Here is a 15,323-nt window from a genome sequence, read left to right on the forward strand (position 1 = left end):
AAGGATTTCAGAGTGATCTGTAAAAACATCCCGACCTTCATCCTCAGCTGTGAGAGGCTGAAGTCTATGAGTGCGATAATTCAAGCACAACCTCAAGAACTTCAAATTGAGACTGCTGGTGTGTCTACCAGGAGGCTGGTTATTTTTGAGAAATCTCATGATTCGTTCCTTTTAAGAAGTCAGAATTTTCTTTCAGGCAAATCTGAGCTGACATGGGATGAGCCTGTTTGACACATAAGCAGCAGATTTCCTTGTGTCTTAACAAATCAATTCACATACAACCTGTGTTTGTGTGAGACAAACATTTAAGTGTTTCATGATCCTGTTCAGTGTGTTTACAGGTTTAATGATTGTTTCTGTTTGAACATACTGATCATAATGTGCCATTTGTAGAACGGTCTGCACCATTTCAAGGTTTTGTTGTTTTACATTTACAAATTTAAATTGGTTCAGGTTTTTTGTTGGTGAGGTATTAACCATTAAAACTTATTAAGTATCAACTGGGATAGGCTCCGGCTCCTGCCCGCAACCTGAATTGAATAAGCAAAAGAAGATGGATGAATGGATAAAATGATAAAATATAGCAGTTAACATTAAACCATTTTAAATGTAATTTAATATCAAGCAATACTATTTTTCTGATTTTCTGTCGCTGTTTCACAAATTCCTAACTTTTAATAGACCAAATGATTAATCTAGAAAGTATTTTGCAACTGAACTGATGGGAGATTATTAGGTACACTTGCTCAATAAATGTGGTCATTTTAAATTAGTTTACAAATTGCTGTAAATTAGTTTACAGCAAGGCAGCACGGTGGTTAGCACTGTTGCCGCACAGCAAGAAGGTCCTGAGTTCAATTCCAACATCAGGCCGGGGTCTTTCTGTGTGGAGTTTGCATGTTCTCCCCGTGTTTGCGTGGGTTCCCTCCGGGTACTCCGGCTTCCTCCCACCGTCCAAAGACATGCACTTAGTGGGGATAGGTTAATTGGATAACCCAAATTGTCACTAGGTGTGAATGTGCGAATGAAAGTGAGTGCGAATGGTTGTCTGTCCCTGTATGTTGGCCCTGCGACAGACTGGCGACCTGTCCAGGGTGTACCCCGCCTCTCGCCCTATGACAGCTGGGATAGGCTCCAGCGCCCCCCGCGACCCTGAAAAAGGATAAGCGGAAGCGAATGGATGGATGGATGGATAGTTTACAGCAGTAATGATATAATTAATGTTATCAACAGACAAAAAGAAAAACTAACTGATTTTGTACAACAGCTATAACACCTCTTGTGGCTGTTGTTAGTTTACAGCTATTATATCAAACTAAAGTAATAGGAAGTGCAAGAATGTAATGCTAAAGGTCAGCAAAGAAAAAGCGGGAGTAACAGGGACATCAAGAAAGTTCATGAATACACACACACACCTCTACATATATATGTATATCCATTGATCAATAGCATAGTGGTAACACCACTCGCCTTTGGAAGTTCAGGTGAGTGGTTTGACTCCCGACCAGGGTGTCTACAAATGCTCTCGCAAGAGGGAACCAGGATGTCAGGTCAGGGGGAAGGGGGTGGCTATAGCTCAGGTGGTAGAGCAGGTCATCTACTGGAAGGTTGGTGGTTCGATCCCAGGCTGCATGCCAAATATCCTTAGGCAAGATACTAACCCCATGTTGCTCTCCGATGCATCCATCAGAGTGTGAATGTGTATGAATGTTAGACAGTAAGCACTTAACAGTTAGAAAAAGTGGTTGTGTGATTGGGTGAATGAATTAGTTGTATAAAGCGCTTTGACTGCTCATATAGAGTAGAAAAGCGCTACATAAGAACCAGTCCATTTACCATATCATCACCCCCACTTGAGATTGTACTTGGGTACCAAGTGTGAGACAAAAACCCCCAAAAAGAGGTTTTTGGGTTTGGCTGCTTCATACAGCAGCAAATATATACAAATAACAACAAAGGCAGGATATCCTTGACTGGGCTGGATACCAGCCACATTTAATAACTTCTCCACAGAGAAAAGACAATTCCTGTATAAATGAATGAGGTCTGATGAGTCTTTACAGGAAGTAATGTCTTTTTTCCTAATGTGCAGTGCTGAAGCAGCCGGGAGGCTCCAGACTCAGATGCCAAGGCGCTGCACGTGATAATGACGTTGACGTCGATGGACACCTTCAATCCTGTTTGGCTGACCAGGCCTCCTGGTCTCTCTCTCGGATGCCGTAGATCCCCGCCCACTCGTTGGACTTGTAGTAAACTGGGAGGAAGCGGACGTCACAAAATTAATTTTGTTGTGTTGGAAATTTGTGGGTTGAGAGACTGGCAGCAGAGCTGTGCAGCTGATTAACTTACAGAAATTATGATATGATGTTCACATAAAGCAGAAGGAAGGTTTATAAACATGTTGTTTATTTTATGGCTCAAAAAAATCAGGTTGTTCTGCAGTAAATGTGTACCTAATATACTTTTACACATTACTTGATTTAATGTATATTGTCTTTATTTGGTGCTATGTTGGTATCTTCAGATGAACTTCAAAAAAACTTTGTTGTTCTGCTGAAATTGCACTAATCATTTTTATTTTCATATGAATTGATTTATTTCACCAACTTGGGTTTTAATTGATTTAAATATGACCTCATTTTCATCTGTTGTATGTACATTTCAACGTTATCTGTGCTCTGACATTTTTATTTTCATACGTTGTGCAGGTGTGTTTCTGATTTTCTAATTTAGTAATGATTTTAAATCTGGACCACACTATATAAACAGTAATTATTATTATGAAAGAAGCCAGTGTCCATGTTAGAGTTGAAAAACACCTTCTGCTAAGCCCCAGTTTGAACCTGGAGATTCTTCTTACCTTCTAGGATGGATGGGAACCTCCTGTTCATAGTGTTCCTGAAATCTGCAGGTGGTGCAGGATATAAAACATGAAATTTAGGATGATATAAAGCCAGACCTATTTCAGATCCATTTAACATCATAATTTCATACCTCGACTGGTGTCCATTGTGTGAAACAGACCGTAAGCCCCGAGGACGCCCAGCAGCTCCAGAGCAATCACGCCCTTCATGAGCTTCTTAGCCAGCGGCTCCAGAGGTTTCGGAGACATCTGAGGGGAGACCAACAAATACAAACAACTTTATTTACAAAGACAGGGATAGACAGCGTGTTCTCTTCTTTCATTTTGCCTCCATTATGAAGGTCACATTAATTCATTACACTGCATCTAACTTTCCTGATAGAATATTTTTATTTCACTGCTACACAGAGGTACTCAGCTCTGCACCTCTAGTACAGATAACAGACAGCAGACCTCGCTCTTCAGTGAAAGTTAAAATAATGTCTGCACATATTTTAGATTAGAATGAGAATACCTTATTTTATTGTGATTATATGTAATTTTGTACATTTAAAACCTATAACAAAAACAACAGATCGTCAATATTTTATATTAAATTCAGACAGAAGAAAAAGGCTGTAACTTTATTTTGAAAATAGTTTGCTACTCATCCAAAATAAAAATCCGAGTTGGATTTTCAACCTTAACGCGTTTGTTTAATGACAGCATGACACAACAAGCCGGGCACTCAGGAAACATCAATATGTTAGCAAACGGTCGCTTATTTCTTCGTTTTGAACTGAAGGCGTTTTATTTAACGCCTTTGTTACGTCTGAACTTACCTTATATTAGATTTGTGGTACTTGAGATAAATGAATAACTGCTTTAAATCTAAATCAGAGCACTATAAATTATATCAGTAGAGTAAACTGCTTGCAAAAACAAATCTTCTGCCCTTGTAACAACCACAGCAAACTACTAACACGCTGCTTCCGGTGTACGGAAGCTCGGTAGGGACATATCGACTTTTTTTTGGCGTCCTTACCTCATTAAAACCATTAAAACCGCTGTTTACCGTAAATAGAAAGGCAGCGACTTTTAGTGATAACACGGCTAAAAGAGGCTCCTTTACATTTGATAATTCTCTTTTTTATTCAATAAAATAGTAATTTGATAAATGAATTAAGACTAATTATTAAATTATTTTCTATTAATTTTTTTTCATCAAATCAATATAATCACTAGTAAAGAACAATCACGTAACAACTCCTTGCTATAATAATTTATAATAATTTTTCTTGACTATTTTATTGTATTTATTTATTTATTTATTTATTTATTGACAAACTAGATATCACAATACATAAATGAAATTTAACCAAACGCAAAGCAAAACAGAAAATTAAAAATAAAAATGAATGCACAGTTTGAATAAAAACTATTTAGCTGAATTCCCTGTGAAAAGATGAAAAATCTGAAATTTTAAATTTTACATACTCAATAAAAAAAGAAAAAAAGACCTTACAAGAAAAGCTGAATGTTGGCCTCACCCATCTTACCGGTTGTCCGGTCACCTAAGGGGTTAATTGCATGAATAAATAAATAACTGATTAAAAGGACTAAGTACGAGTGCCTTGTTTTTAGAAATACAAAAACTGTCTTAGATAATGTCACCGTTTCTCACTCTCTCTCCCCCCTGTGATAATAAAACAACAACAACAACATAGAATCAACTCTTGAATCGTCTGCTCTAAAAGCGTCTTTTATTACTGTTTTTGCTATATATATTTTCTTTTAATTATCATAACAACAAAATTTCGGTCAGCTGAAATTCTGATGTTGAATTGTGATTTAATCATTGTAGTTATGGGATGTTACCAGGAGGTGTCAGCGTTGTGGCAAGATGAACAAAACAAGATGACAGCTCCTGTCATAAAAACAAGGGGTACGTCTAATAAAACACCTGATGCACCTGATGAAAGTCTGAATAATTGTTTTTAATTTTTAGTTGTGAAGCAGTCATAAGGAAAGAATTCACTTTCATGAGCAGATTCCACTGAAGACACCTGCAATTTCTGGGGTTTTTTTTGTTTTTGTTTTTTTTGAGGAAATAAAATCTAATGTCATTTCGTTTTTATATTCTTAGCTGAATGAGCACCAGCTGCAGGTTAGATTCCCAGTTTTCCCAGAGGCTGCCTCGGTTTTACAGCTGCTATTCCTGCAGGAATCTCAGCAAAGCAGCAGCCAAACGGGTTTAGACTAAGAGACAATATTTGCTCACCTGGGTCACAAAAACCTCACTTTACAGCATGATTAGGTGCAGAAATAGGAGCTAGAAAAGAGTCCTCTGCAGGGCTGGAAACTCATTAAAAGCTACTGCACTCAGAGGGCATCAGAGGTCTTCAACAAATGTGTTTAATTTCTAAAATTATTTACTACTTTCTCCCACATACAGTTTCCTTTTGTCCATTCTTAAGTCACATATGTCTCATAACAAATCTATAATCAGGCATGATGGTGGAATCTATTCTATGTTGCTGTGAAAAATACTTTAAAAGTCAAATTTCAGCTGGTGAAACAGCACAAATGTTGCTAAACACATAACCACAGAGGATTTTTACAGTAATTACAGTATCTACCACCATTTTGCTTTAATTTTTAGTGTTTCTAATTTAATCTCCACAAACAGCTTGTTACTGTTAAATATAAATACATGTCCTCATCCTGACCGACTCACACGAACATTCAAACAACGGAAACAGCAAAATATATCCTCAGCATGCAAAACAACTGAAATAACCATGGCAACACTTAATAATTTGTGATTTTTGAATGTACAATGCAAATACCGCATTTTACTGTAAATATGTGTAGTGGGTTGCTGTTAATAAAGTTGTGAGTATTTATTTATTTTTTAAATTTTGAATGAAACAAAAGGTTGTTTTTTTTAAACAAAAAACAAAAAACAAAAAGCAAAAAACCTTTAGGCAATTTATGCGATCAACAAAATAAATAAAATAAATAAAAAATACAGCCTTACAGCTGCTGACATCCATCTCAAATACTGCCATCTATGATATGTGTATTGTATGTACAGCACACACCATTTATACAGTCTAAAAAAATACATGTGTATTCTCATTATTACTTCCACTGCACTTTCTGTACATGTAAACAATCACAGTGTATACGATTCATTTTTTCATTTTTTCTATTATATCTCTAATTCACTTTCTCTTCCTATCGCTTCTTCCTCTGCTGCTGTAACAAGGGAATTTCCATAATGTGGGATCCATACAGTTTATATAAATTGTATGTCCACACTTTCAAAGAATGGCTAATCAAACAGTTGATTTCTTGCAAACACGATGGCCCATGAAGCACAACAGGAAGAACAATCACCACAGCACCTCCTCTGTCAACTGCACATCCTCGATTCCTTTCTTTAACTCCTCTCTGAGCATCTCCTCAAACTAGTTCATGCATTTATTACTTCTTGGCTGGACTACTGTAGTTCATTGTTATCAGGATGTCCTAAAAACTCCCTGAAAAGGCTTCAATTGATCCAAAACGCTGCAGCCAGCAAGAGTCCTGACAGGGACTAGAAAGAGAGAGCATATTTCTCCTGTATTGGCTGTCCTTCATTGGCTTCCTGTTAAATCCAGAATTTAATTTAAAATCCTGCTCCTCACATACAAGGTCTTAAATAATCAGCCCCCATCTTATCTTAATGACCTTGTAGTACCATATCACCCTATTAGAGCACTTCGCTCTCACGCTGCAGGCCTACTTGTTGATCCTAGAGTATTTAAAAGTAGACTCAACCTCTCTGGGTACATCTCAGGCCCTCTAAAGTACGGAGGCCTATCTCCCCTCACCACACTCCCTGCCGGTGGCTGATGCCCTCAGACGTTGGTGTTTTGGTGGTTCTTGTCGACCTGGGCTGGGTGCTCATGTATGTACTGGCTCACTCCTGGTGGCCGATTGGTGGGGCCTGGCGCCTGTGGCCCGGCTGGGCCCCTTCCGGGGGGTGGGGTGCCCTTAGGCCTCTGGGCCTGAAGCTCGGTCCTCTCTGGCACAGCTGGCTGCCGGCAGAGCCCGCGGGCACGCCACTGCAACCCCCTCTGGCTTCTGCTCCGTAGCTGCTGGGTGACCTCTTGTTTGGGGCTCTACTCAGCTCTTCCCAGGAGGGTGGCACGGTTCACCCCCTTTTGGTGGTCCTCCTCGGGTCCTCGTACTCTGGGGCCTCTGAATGTCTGGGGCCTGGATCTCCTCCATACCTGCTTCATGCCCTGGGGGACGGGGCTATGGCTCCCCACACTCCCTAGCAGATCGTTACATGGAGAAACCTTTGGAATACAAGCATGCTGATCCACACAGGTGTACACACGGGTGTACACACGGGTGTTCACAGACGTGGACTACACCTTTCTTGGCTGCTGCCTCAAAGCACATTGTGCGCTGTCTATCTTGCGTGCTGCACAATATCGTTTATTACTTAGTATCTACTGATATCTACTGCTAGCTAGTTTATTGTGATGGTGTTGTATTTATGATGTTGCTCTTTTTGGTTTGCTTTCTCTTCTGTTTTTTTTTCTCCATACAGGTGATCCAGGTGTTTTGTTTTTCTTTCTTTCTTCCCCCCCTTTCTCACCGTCTCTTCTCCCCTGTTTTTCTTTCTTTCTCTCCCTCTTTCTTTCATTCTTTCTCCCTGTCCTATCCCCCAGTCATGTCTGTCCCATTTGTGGCAACCGAAAATAAAATAGATACATAATTATAATACAGGTCAATCAAATGGACCAATATGGCAAGGCCATGATGATCCACTTGGTAAAATAAATCTGCTTGGCATCTTTCTTGGCCTTAAGACAACAATTCTGATGGCTAAAGATCCAAATGGGACAAAAAAAAAAAAAAAAAAAAAGTAGAATGGGAGGGAGAGCCTTCAGTTTTCAGGCCCCTCTTCAGTGGAACCAGCTCCCAGTTTGGATTCAGGACACAGAAACTGTCCTCCTTAGTTACTATTAATCTCTGGCTCTCTTCCACAGAGTGTCTTTGTTCTGTAAAAATGAAACGTCTCCATGTTGGAGCCTCATTTTAAAGTCATGTCAGTTAAATATGATGTGAAATTTTTTCATTATACTGATGTGATCATAACATTTTTTCCATAGGACTTCTGTTATTTAAATTCACTACATGGCACAATGTGAGAAGATTAAAAAAAAAACTTTTGTAATCACAGGCACACAGACAAATGCTGGAAGGCAGTTTCAAATGTTTGAATATGAAGGACAAGTTGTTTAAAGACTCCTCCTCTCTCCGTGGTTCGTATATCTCAGTTGTGGTTATGATTTAGTGATACTTAAAGGTAAAAACACTTTTGGAAAGGACACACTTTCCCCAGTTATAGCTCCTCCTGGAGTCTTCTCTCTTTGCTGCCCTCGTGATGCATTTTAGGAGCTGATGTGTCCTTCAACACAGAGCACAGACTGGCAGGAGGACAGAGACCTGCTGAACTCATGCACACAAATAAACACAGAGTGTTCATGGATAATGTTTGGGAGCTGGGTGTAGTCAGAAGAAGTAAAGAATAATCTGTTTCTATCTGTTTTGTCGCTGAATTTATAGCAGGGTCAGGAGGTGATGCCAATTTAAAAAAAAAATCACAACATTCGGATTATTGTTATATGTATGGTGGGTAATGAAGAGCCGATCAAGCACACAACATCTCTGTTTGTTTCCTGTGTCAAGAATTTGGAGGCTGTGGATGCAGAGTAAGGAGTATTATCATTTTTAGCTGATGAAAATAAAATATTTATAACAAATCAATAAATCACAGCTATTTTTCATCATTTATTCCCCATGAGGATCTCTAGACAGGTGGTAGTTCCATGTTCTCCCCATACTTGCCCATCTTAACTCAGGATGCAAAATAAAAAAATATCTTTCACGCTCAATCATCCAGGTAGGGAAATCCCAAAACGCTGACTGTGTTCATGTGGAGGTGAAGTTTTCAGTGAGAGAAAAATTAAAAAACTGGGACATTTTAAAGGTTCGTACCTGTAAAGAATCTTGTGTGTGTTTTTCTTATTTTATGATAATGTATAAAGTGACTTTTAGTAAGGTAACTCTCGATTTTCAATGAGACTACCTGTTTAAATAAAAGATCTAAAGCTAATAATAAAGATTTTGCAAATTTTTACAGGAAGAGCTCTTTCCTGGCCACAGATTCCATATTCATCCTTCATGCCCACTGATTCTTCGTTAAGTCTTCCTGTGTTGTATCTGAAGCCTCTTTAAAGTCTTCAGTCAATGTTTAATCCATAACTTATGACTTGTAAATACTTTTCGTGATCCTGTGCAGGTGAGGGAAGCCCTTCGTTGTGTCACAGCTTTGATAAACACTTCGACCCCCTCTCGGTCTTCATGTGCAACCGACAAATGAAGGGAAATATTTGATGGCCACAGAAGATAAAACAGCGGCTGTGTGCAGAGAGCATGGTGGTCCAGCTTCTCTTGTTCCTTCACCTCGGCTGTGTGTGCCGGCTATCCTTTCAGATTCACTGGCAGGTAAACACACACTGTCAGCGCACAAACAGTGAACCCTGCAGCTGAAAAGGAAGGAGGAGATCCCGGTCTGCCGGGAACTAAACACTTTCACACAAAGGGAAAGGTTCATATTTCACGGTTATATAAAGACATTAAAGATCAGCCTCTCTAGAACCAGCATGTTTTGTGTTTTATCACTCCTACAGCTTTTTGAGCTTCATAAACTACATTTGAGACATGCATTATTCTTAAAATGAAAGAAAAATGTGTATTTCCACTCTGCGTATAGGTGGGCCAAGATTTTGTGAGAACCTCAAGCTTCATGATTCTGGATTCATAGAGGCCTGATCTGGTCCCTCGGCCTTGAATTGTAAACATGAGGATTATGATATTAACTGGCATCGTTTTGGTATTTAAAACCACTGTATGTAAATCTAAATTCTTGAGGATTCTTAGTTGAAATTATACATACTAAACAAACTACCACATCCTTTATATCATAAAGACAGAAAAATGTCTTTTGGTCAGACCACCTTCACAAGAAAAGCTTCCATCCAGTGCTTATACAATACAGTGACCCCTGGTTTTCCTCTGCATGTACCAGAGATGGCCTCATGCTTTACTGCCCTGCACCCGAGTTCCCTGCTCTCATTTTTTGCCCCTTTGGATTTGTTATATGCATCTGTAATGTAACTCCTATATCTTAATACTTCAACAATGTTAATACTCTGTGCTTAGATGCTGCTAACTTTATGCTAGCTTATCACTCTGTTGAAAGAGACGTTTTAAATGTTTTAAATGAAATTTGAAATGTTTACAAAAAAATAAAAATACAGAACGTAACACAAACTAATTTTATGGCAAAATGTAACCAAACAAAAGTTGAAGATGAGACTGAAAAAGAAAACACACATAGGTGTAAAACAGAAAAAAGGTGTAATAGTGATCATTTTGATGCATGAAATGAGTTACAGAAGGTAAGAAAAATCTTTAAAGCTATCGAATCTGTGGATCTGATTCTGTCCATTTCGTTGCTTGACTGTGCGGCAGATTTGGTGCCATTTTTCTTTAATTCTTTTCACTTTTAATTATTTTTTGAGAGTCAAAATTAAACCTGAATCTGCTGTGAGCCTCCTACAGGGGCCAGCTGAGCATACGTACCAACCCCCCTCGGGGTGTTTATTACCCGGCCCTGGGATGCAGGCGGCTGATTGGACAGCGGCTGCGCAGCAGCGAGCAGCAGGTGTCGCAGACGCTCAGTGCGCACAAACCGTCCGTCGGCCACAGTGCGCGCACAGGTGAGAGGCAGCAGCTCCGGTCATAAACAGACAGGGGGGATTCAGCGGCCCGGTACCGGCTGCCAGCTGAGGACAGGTGGGGTTCACGTGGTTGTTTTCCAGCCTTGCGTGGAGCTGTTTGGATGAATCTGGAGCTGGAGCGTGCACGATGCTGAGCGCCGTTAAAATGGAGGGACACGAGCATCCGGACTGGAGCAGCAGCTACTACTACGCAGAGCCCGAGGTCCGTGAATTTCACCCGTGGGTGTTATCAGTCAGTGGGGACGTTGGCTTATTGGTTAAATATCGATCAGAGGCAGAGGTTTCCCAGAGGAGGCAGATAAAACCCGATCACGGGCCGGAAAATCTCAGTGATGGAAAAACGATAACTGAGGGTCACTTACAGGATCTGAGCTGGAATCTGAGAGGCTCAGCTGTACCGAGCCTACACAATTTACCCCAGACGTTTACGCACAGTTTGAATGTTTCATATAAAAGTATAACCAGTTATTAGTATTACTGAGTGTAGGCTAAAGTTTAGTTTAATAAAATTAGAGATTAAAGAGTTTTTAAAGTCGTTTTAGAGCATGTTAAGTTTGTCAAAGGAACCACTCTTCGGCTGGATTTCAAGTAAAAACAAGGAGCCATGTTTTTCATTTTAAGTAAACTAAGTAAATATTTGCAGTAGAATTTGTTAAACTGGGATCTAGTTTGTTCTTAGAAATCCAGGTAATTAAAGCGAAAATCGGAAGGCTGTTTGACCTTCAGTACTCGGCTGTGTCAAATAATCTAAACTGTAACTAACACTTAAAAACGATGCCTGCTTTAAATTCGATCATAACTGCAAAACAAACACCGAGCAATAGAAAAATGGCTGCAGCTGCCAGCGAGGACACACACGGGCAACAAAATGTACGTTTTTACGCGATTAAACGTCACCTTTATTTTTCTGCAGGATTTACGAAATTTCACACAAGCTTTTCATTCTTGAGGGACAGATTTTAACAAGCGCTTTGACTTCCTGTTAAAACTCTGTGTAACTGATTTTAATTCACAAAGAATTTGGGTTAATAAAACAAAAGCGTTAAAATCAGTTAACAAGAGAATAAAATAAGAAAAATAAATGTGGAATATTTATCTAAAAATGTATTTTTTAAAAAAAAAAAGAAAAAAAAGATTTTATTCTAGTTAGAAAAATAATTTCCTTGGACGTTTTTGCTGAATAAAATGTTTATACATCTAAAGTGAAAAACCTTCTTTTTAAAAATTGTAGTTCTCGTGATAATTTTGTTCTATTCAAATAAAACTGTCCCCTCTAAAAGTTGCATTAGTGATTTATTTAACATCACCAGTAGTCCCCACACCCTGCGCGTGAGCTCGGGTCTATTTTAAAAAAAATAAAATAAAAATAAAGTATAAAGACGTCACAGACAGGTAAAGTGGAAGATTTGGACTTCACCTTCAGCAAGAAAACCACAGAGTGAAAGCAGCCTTTACAAGGATGTGCGTGCTTATAGATTTAAAGACATGGACGGACTCGGATTATAGCAAATACAGCTCAATTAATATCTTTAATAACAGGAGTTATGGATGAATTAGACAGAGGAATACAGGTGTATTAGAAACCCTAAAAACATGGATACTGTTAAACTGGGTGATTGGAAAATCAAACAGAAAGTTAGTCTTAGTCTTTATTATAATAATCAGAATCTCGTGGTGAGCAGTTTTCACTGTTTTAAATAACTTCCGATCAGTTATTTGAAACTAATCAGAAGCTTTGGTGTATTTTTATCTCTGCGCCTGTGACGCTTTATTGGAGTTTTTATGTGTATTTCCAGCCTGTGTGTTTCCAGCCTCCTTTTTTTCACTCATTTCACTATTTTTAGACTTTACGATCAGTGACAGAACACTGATCGTAGCACGGATCAAGAACGAATTATTCCGCTCTTTTTTGGCCTGTTTTGGTCTTTTCTGACTCTGATCTTTGTGTCAGGCTGAAATAAATCCGCTGGGTTTATTATTGTGTATTTATGCGACATTATCAGGCTGTTAACTTTAAATTAAATTAAATTATTTAGGGATTAAACTCAGTGTGTGTGTGTGTGTGTGTGTGTGTGTAGGTGTGTGTGTGTGTGTGTGTGTGTGTGTGTCCTCGTGCATTAATTAATGTTAATTGGCTTTCTCTGTGTCGCAGTGTTACCCCCCAGCGGCCAACATGAACTCCATGAGCACCTACATGGGCACGCCTGGCATGACGGCCACCGGCCACATGAACGCGCATTACGTGAGCCACCCGGTGGGGGTGAGCGGCTCTTCGGTGGCCTCCGGAATGACGCAGAGCGCCGGGGCCGCCGCGCTGCCGCCCAGTATGAGCCCCATGAGCCCGCCGCCGTACGGGAACGTGCCGGTGATGAGCCAGGTGTACGGGCAGGCCTGCGCCATCAGACCACGGGAGTCCAAGGCCTACCGGCGCAGCTACACGCACGCCAAGCCGCCGTACTCGTACATCTCCCTGATCACCATGGCGATCCAGCAGTCCGGCAGCAAGATGCTGACGCTCAACGAGATCTACCAGTGGATCATGGACCTGTTCCCGTTCTACCGTCAGAACCAGCAGCGCTGGCAGAACTCCATCCGCCACTCGCTCTCCTTCAACGACTGCTTCATCAAGGTGCCGCGCGCGCCTGACAAGCCGGGGAAGGGCTCGTTCTGGACGCTGCACCCGGATTCCGGGAACATGTTCGAGAACGGCTGCTACCTGCGGCGGCAGAAGCGCTTTAAGTGCGGGAAGAAGGCGGACAGCGAGCCGGGCTGTGAGGCCGGAGCGCCAGGCAGAGGCTCGGACTCCCCGCCCTCCTCCTCCTCATCGTCACCTCAGTCATCTGACGGAAAGGGCGCCGACCTCAAACCCCACCGAGGAGAACCGCCAGCCTCAAGCCCCGTGCGCGTGCCCTCCCCGCCCACACACACGCAGCACCTGCTCTCGCACCACCCGCACCCGCTGCTGCTGCACGAGGCCGCGCACCTGAAAACGGACCCCTACCACACCCACTACTCCTTCAACCACCCATTCTCCATCAACAACCTCATGTCGGAGCCGCAGCACCACAAGCTGGAGCCGGTGGTGCAGTACGGAGGTTACGGCTGCCCGGTGTCCGGGGCTCTGATGGCGGCCAAACCCGGCCTGGAGCCCGTGCACAGCGACAGCGGGTACTATCACGGCGTGTACGGCAGGCCCATAATGAACTCCTCCTGAGGCCCGCCGGAGTCCCCACTGCAAAAACTCTGATCTGTACATTTGTAAATGTGATAAAGGGCAATTCCCCTGTTTTTCATCCATCTGATAAAAAGCTTCATATGAAATCTTTGTTGTGTCGTTTTTATTCAGCTGAAAGTTCACAAAGGTTAAACCGGACAGGACAACGGGGCCCACTCAAGCAGCCAAAAAAATTACTTATAAGGTTTGTTTTCCCTTAAATTTGACTTCTTTGTGTGTATACATATATCTAAGCACAACAGAATAACACAATTAACAGAGAGGAAGGAGACCAGAGGTGTGCCAGGACTCTATTCAACAGAATTTTTAAAAACCTCCCACCCATGTAACATCAGATACTTTCAAGCTATTCTGAGGATGACTTTAGGAAAACCTCTCCATATGAATCCATCTTTCTCACTTTGAGGACTCTTTAAGGAACATTTATGTGGAGAATATTAGGAGCTCACAACATCCTGGAAGATCCTTTGTAAATGCTAGTGGAGGCCTGCACACATGCATTTATATTTTCCTGCAATGAGGTTGTGTATTTTTCCACAATTCTCCATTTATGACTTACAATTGCATAATTCTTCGTCATTAGTCCAAAATATTATTTAAAAATCTCAGTATTTACATAAAATTGAGAATAAATGAATGTTCTACAGGTTCTGGAAGACAAAGCAGGATCTCAGTGTTCCTGCTTTGGCAGACAAAGTCGTTTTGAAAGGTAAAAAAAGATTCTCGAGATTCTTGTTTCACATGAGTGTCTTCCTGAAGATGTTGGCTCTGGCTCATCAAACATTTGTGCTCAGAAGTCTGTAACAGATGATCCCAGCATACCAGCAAATATAACATACACAAATGTACTCCTCAGGGGTGTGTAACATCTTAGGTTTTCTCTAAAATGTGCTGCTGTTTCAGGAGTGGTGATGCCAGCATGGCTACACAGGTGTGAAAATTAAAAGTAAAGATTCACAGTGGAGCTTCTTTTAATTCCAAAAAGTATGAGTGGGAATGATTTGTCCTTTTGTAGCTCCAGAGTTAAAGAAGAGAAAGATTTCAGGTTGTTTTGCTTTTTGGTAAAATACAATTATTATGTATTTACAGATATAAAACTGGAGTGTGACCAAAATGATTTTAACAATTGTTTTCGGTTAGATTATTGGACCTCAAGGTGATTATGTGCACCTTTTTGAGGACTAAAATGATGCACACACTTTCCCAAGCAGTAAAATATGCATATTTTTTCTTAATTTTTAAGGTGGAATGTCAGGATGTAGCCCGTGTTTGTCCAAATACAAAACCAAATTAGGTGAAATATCAATTCTACACCGTCAAATCTTCCTCGGGTCTTTGTTCTCCCTTTCTTCTTCTTCTCTGTGTTCTTCGGCTTCTT

General features: G+C 40.7%; 2 protein-coding genes across 2 annotated transcripts; one reads left to right on the plus strand and one right to left on the minus strand.

Annotated features, from left to right (window-relative positions):
* Positions 1–1,974: 1,974 nt before the first annotated feature.
* Positions 1,975–3,802, minus strand: LOC146618126 (protein CEBPZOS-like). Its single transcript, XM_085373261.1, has 4 exons — positions 3,685–3,802; positions 2,995–3,112; positions 2,861–2,905; positions 1,975–2,254 (listed from the first exon to the last, which is right to left on the minus strand). The coding sequence occupies exons 2-4, from the start codon at positions 3,110–3,112 to the stop codon at positions 2,172–2,174; spliced, it is 246 nt and encodes an 81-aa protein (XP_085229387.1). The 5' UTR covers positions 3,685–3,802; the 3' UTR covers positions 1,975–2,171.
* Positions 3,803–10,837: 7,035 nt separating this feature from the next.
* On the plus strand, positions 10,838–13,924 carry LOC146618127 (hepatocyte nuclear factor 3-beta-like). Its single transcript, XM_085372748.1, has 2 exons — positions 10,838–10,912; positions 12,863–13,924. Exons 1-2 carry the CDS (start codon positions 10,838–10,840, stop codon positions 13,922–13,924), a joined length of 1,137 nt encoding a protein of 378 aa, XP_085228874.1.
* Positions 13,925–15,323: the final 1,399 nt, after the last annotated feature.

The sequence above is a fragment of the Diplotaxodon limnothrissa genome, linkage group LG15 (genome assembly GCF_057381915.1).
Source record: "Diplotaxodon limnothrissa isolate DT_005_m linkage group LG15, D_limnothrissa_male_GT1.1, whole genome shotgun sequence".
Lineage (NCBI taxonomy): Eukaryota > Metazoa > Chordata > Actinopteri > Cichliformes > Cichlidae > Diplotaxodon > Diplotaxodon limnothrissa.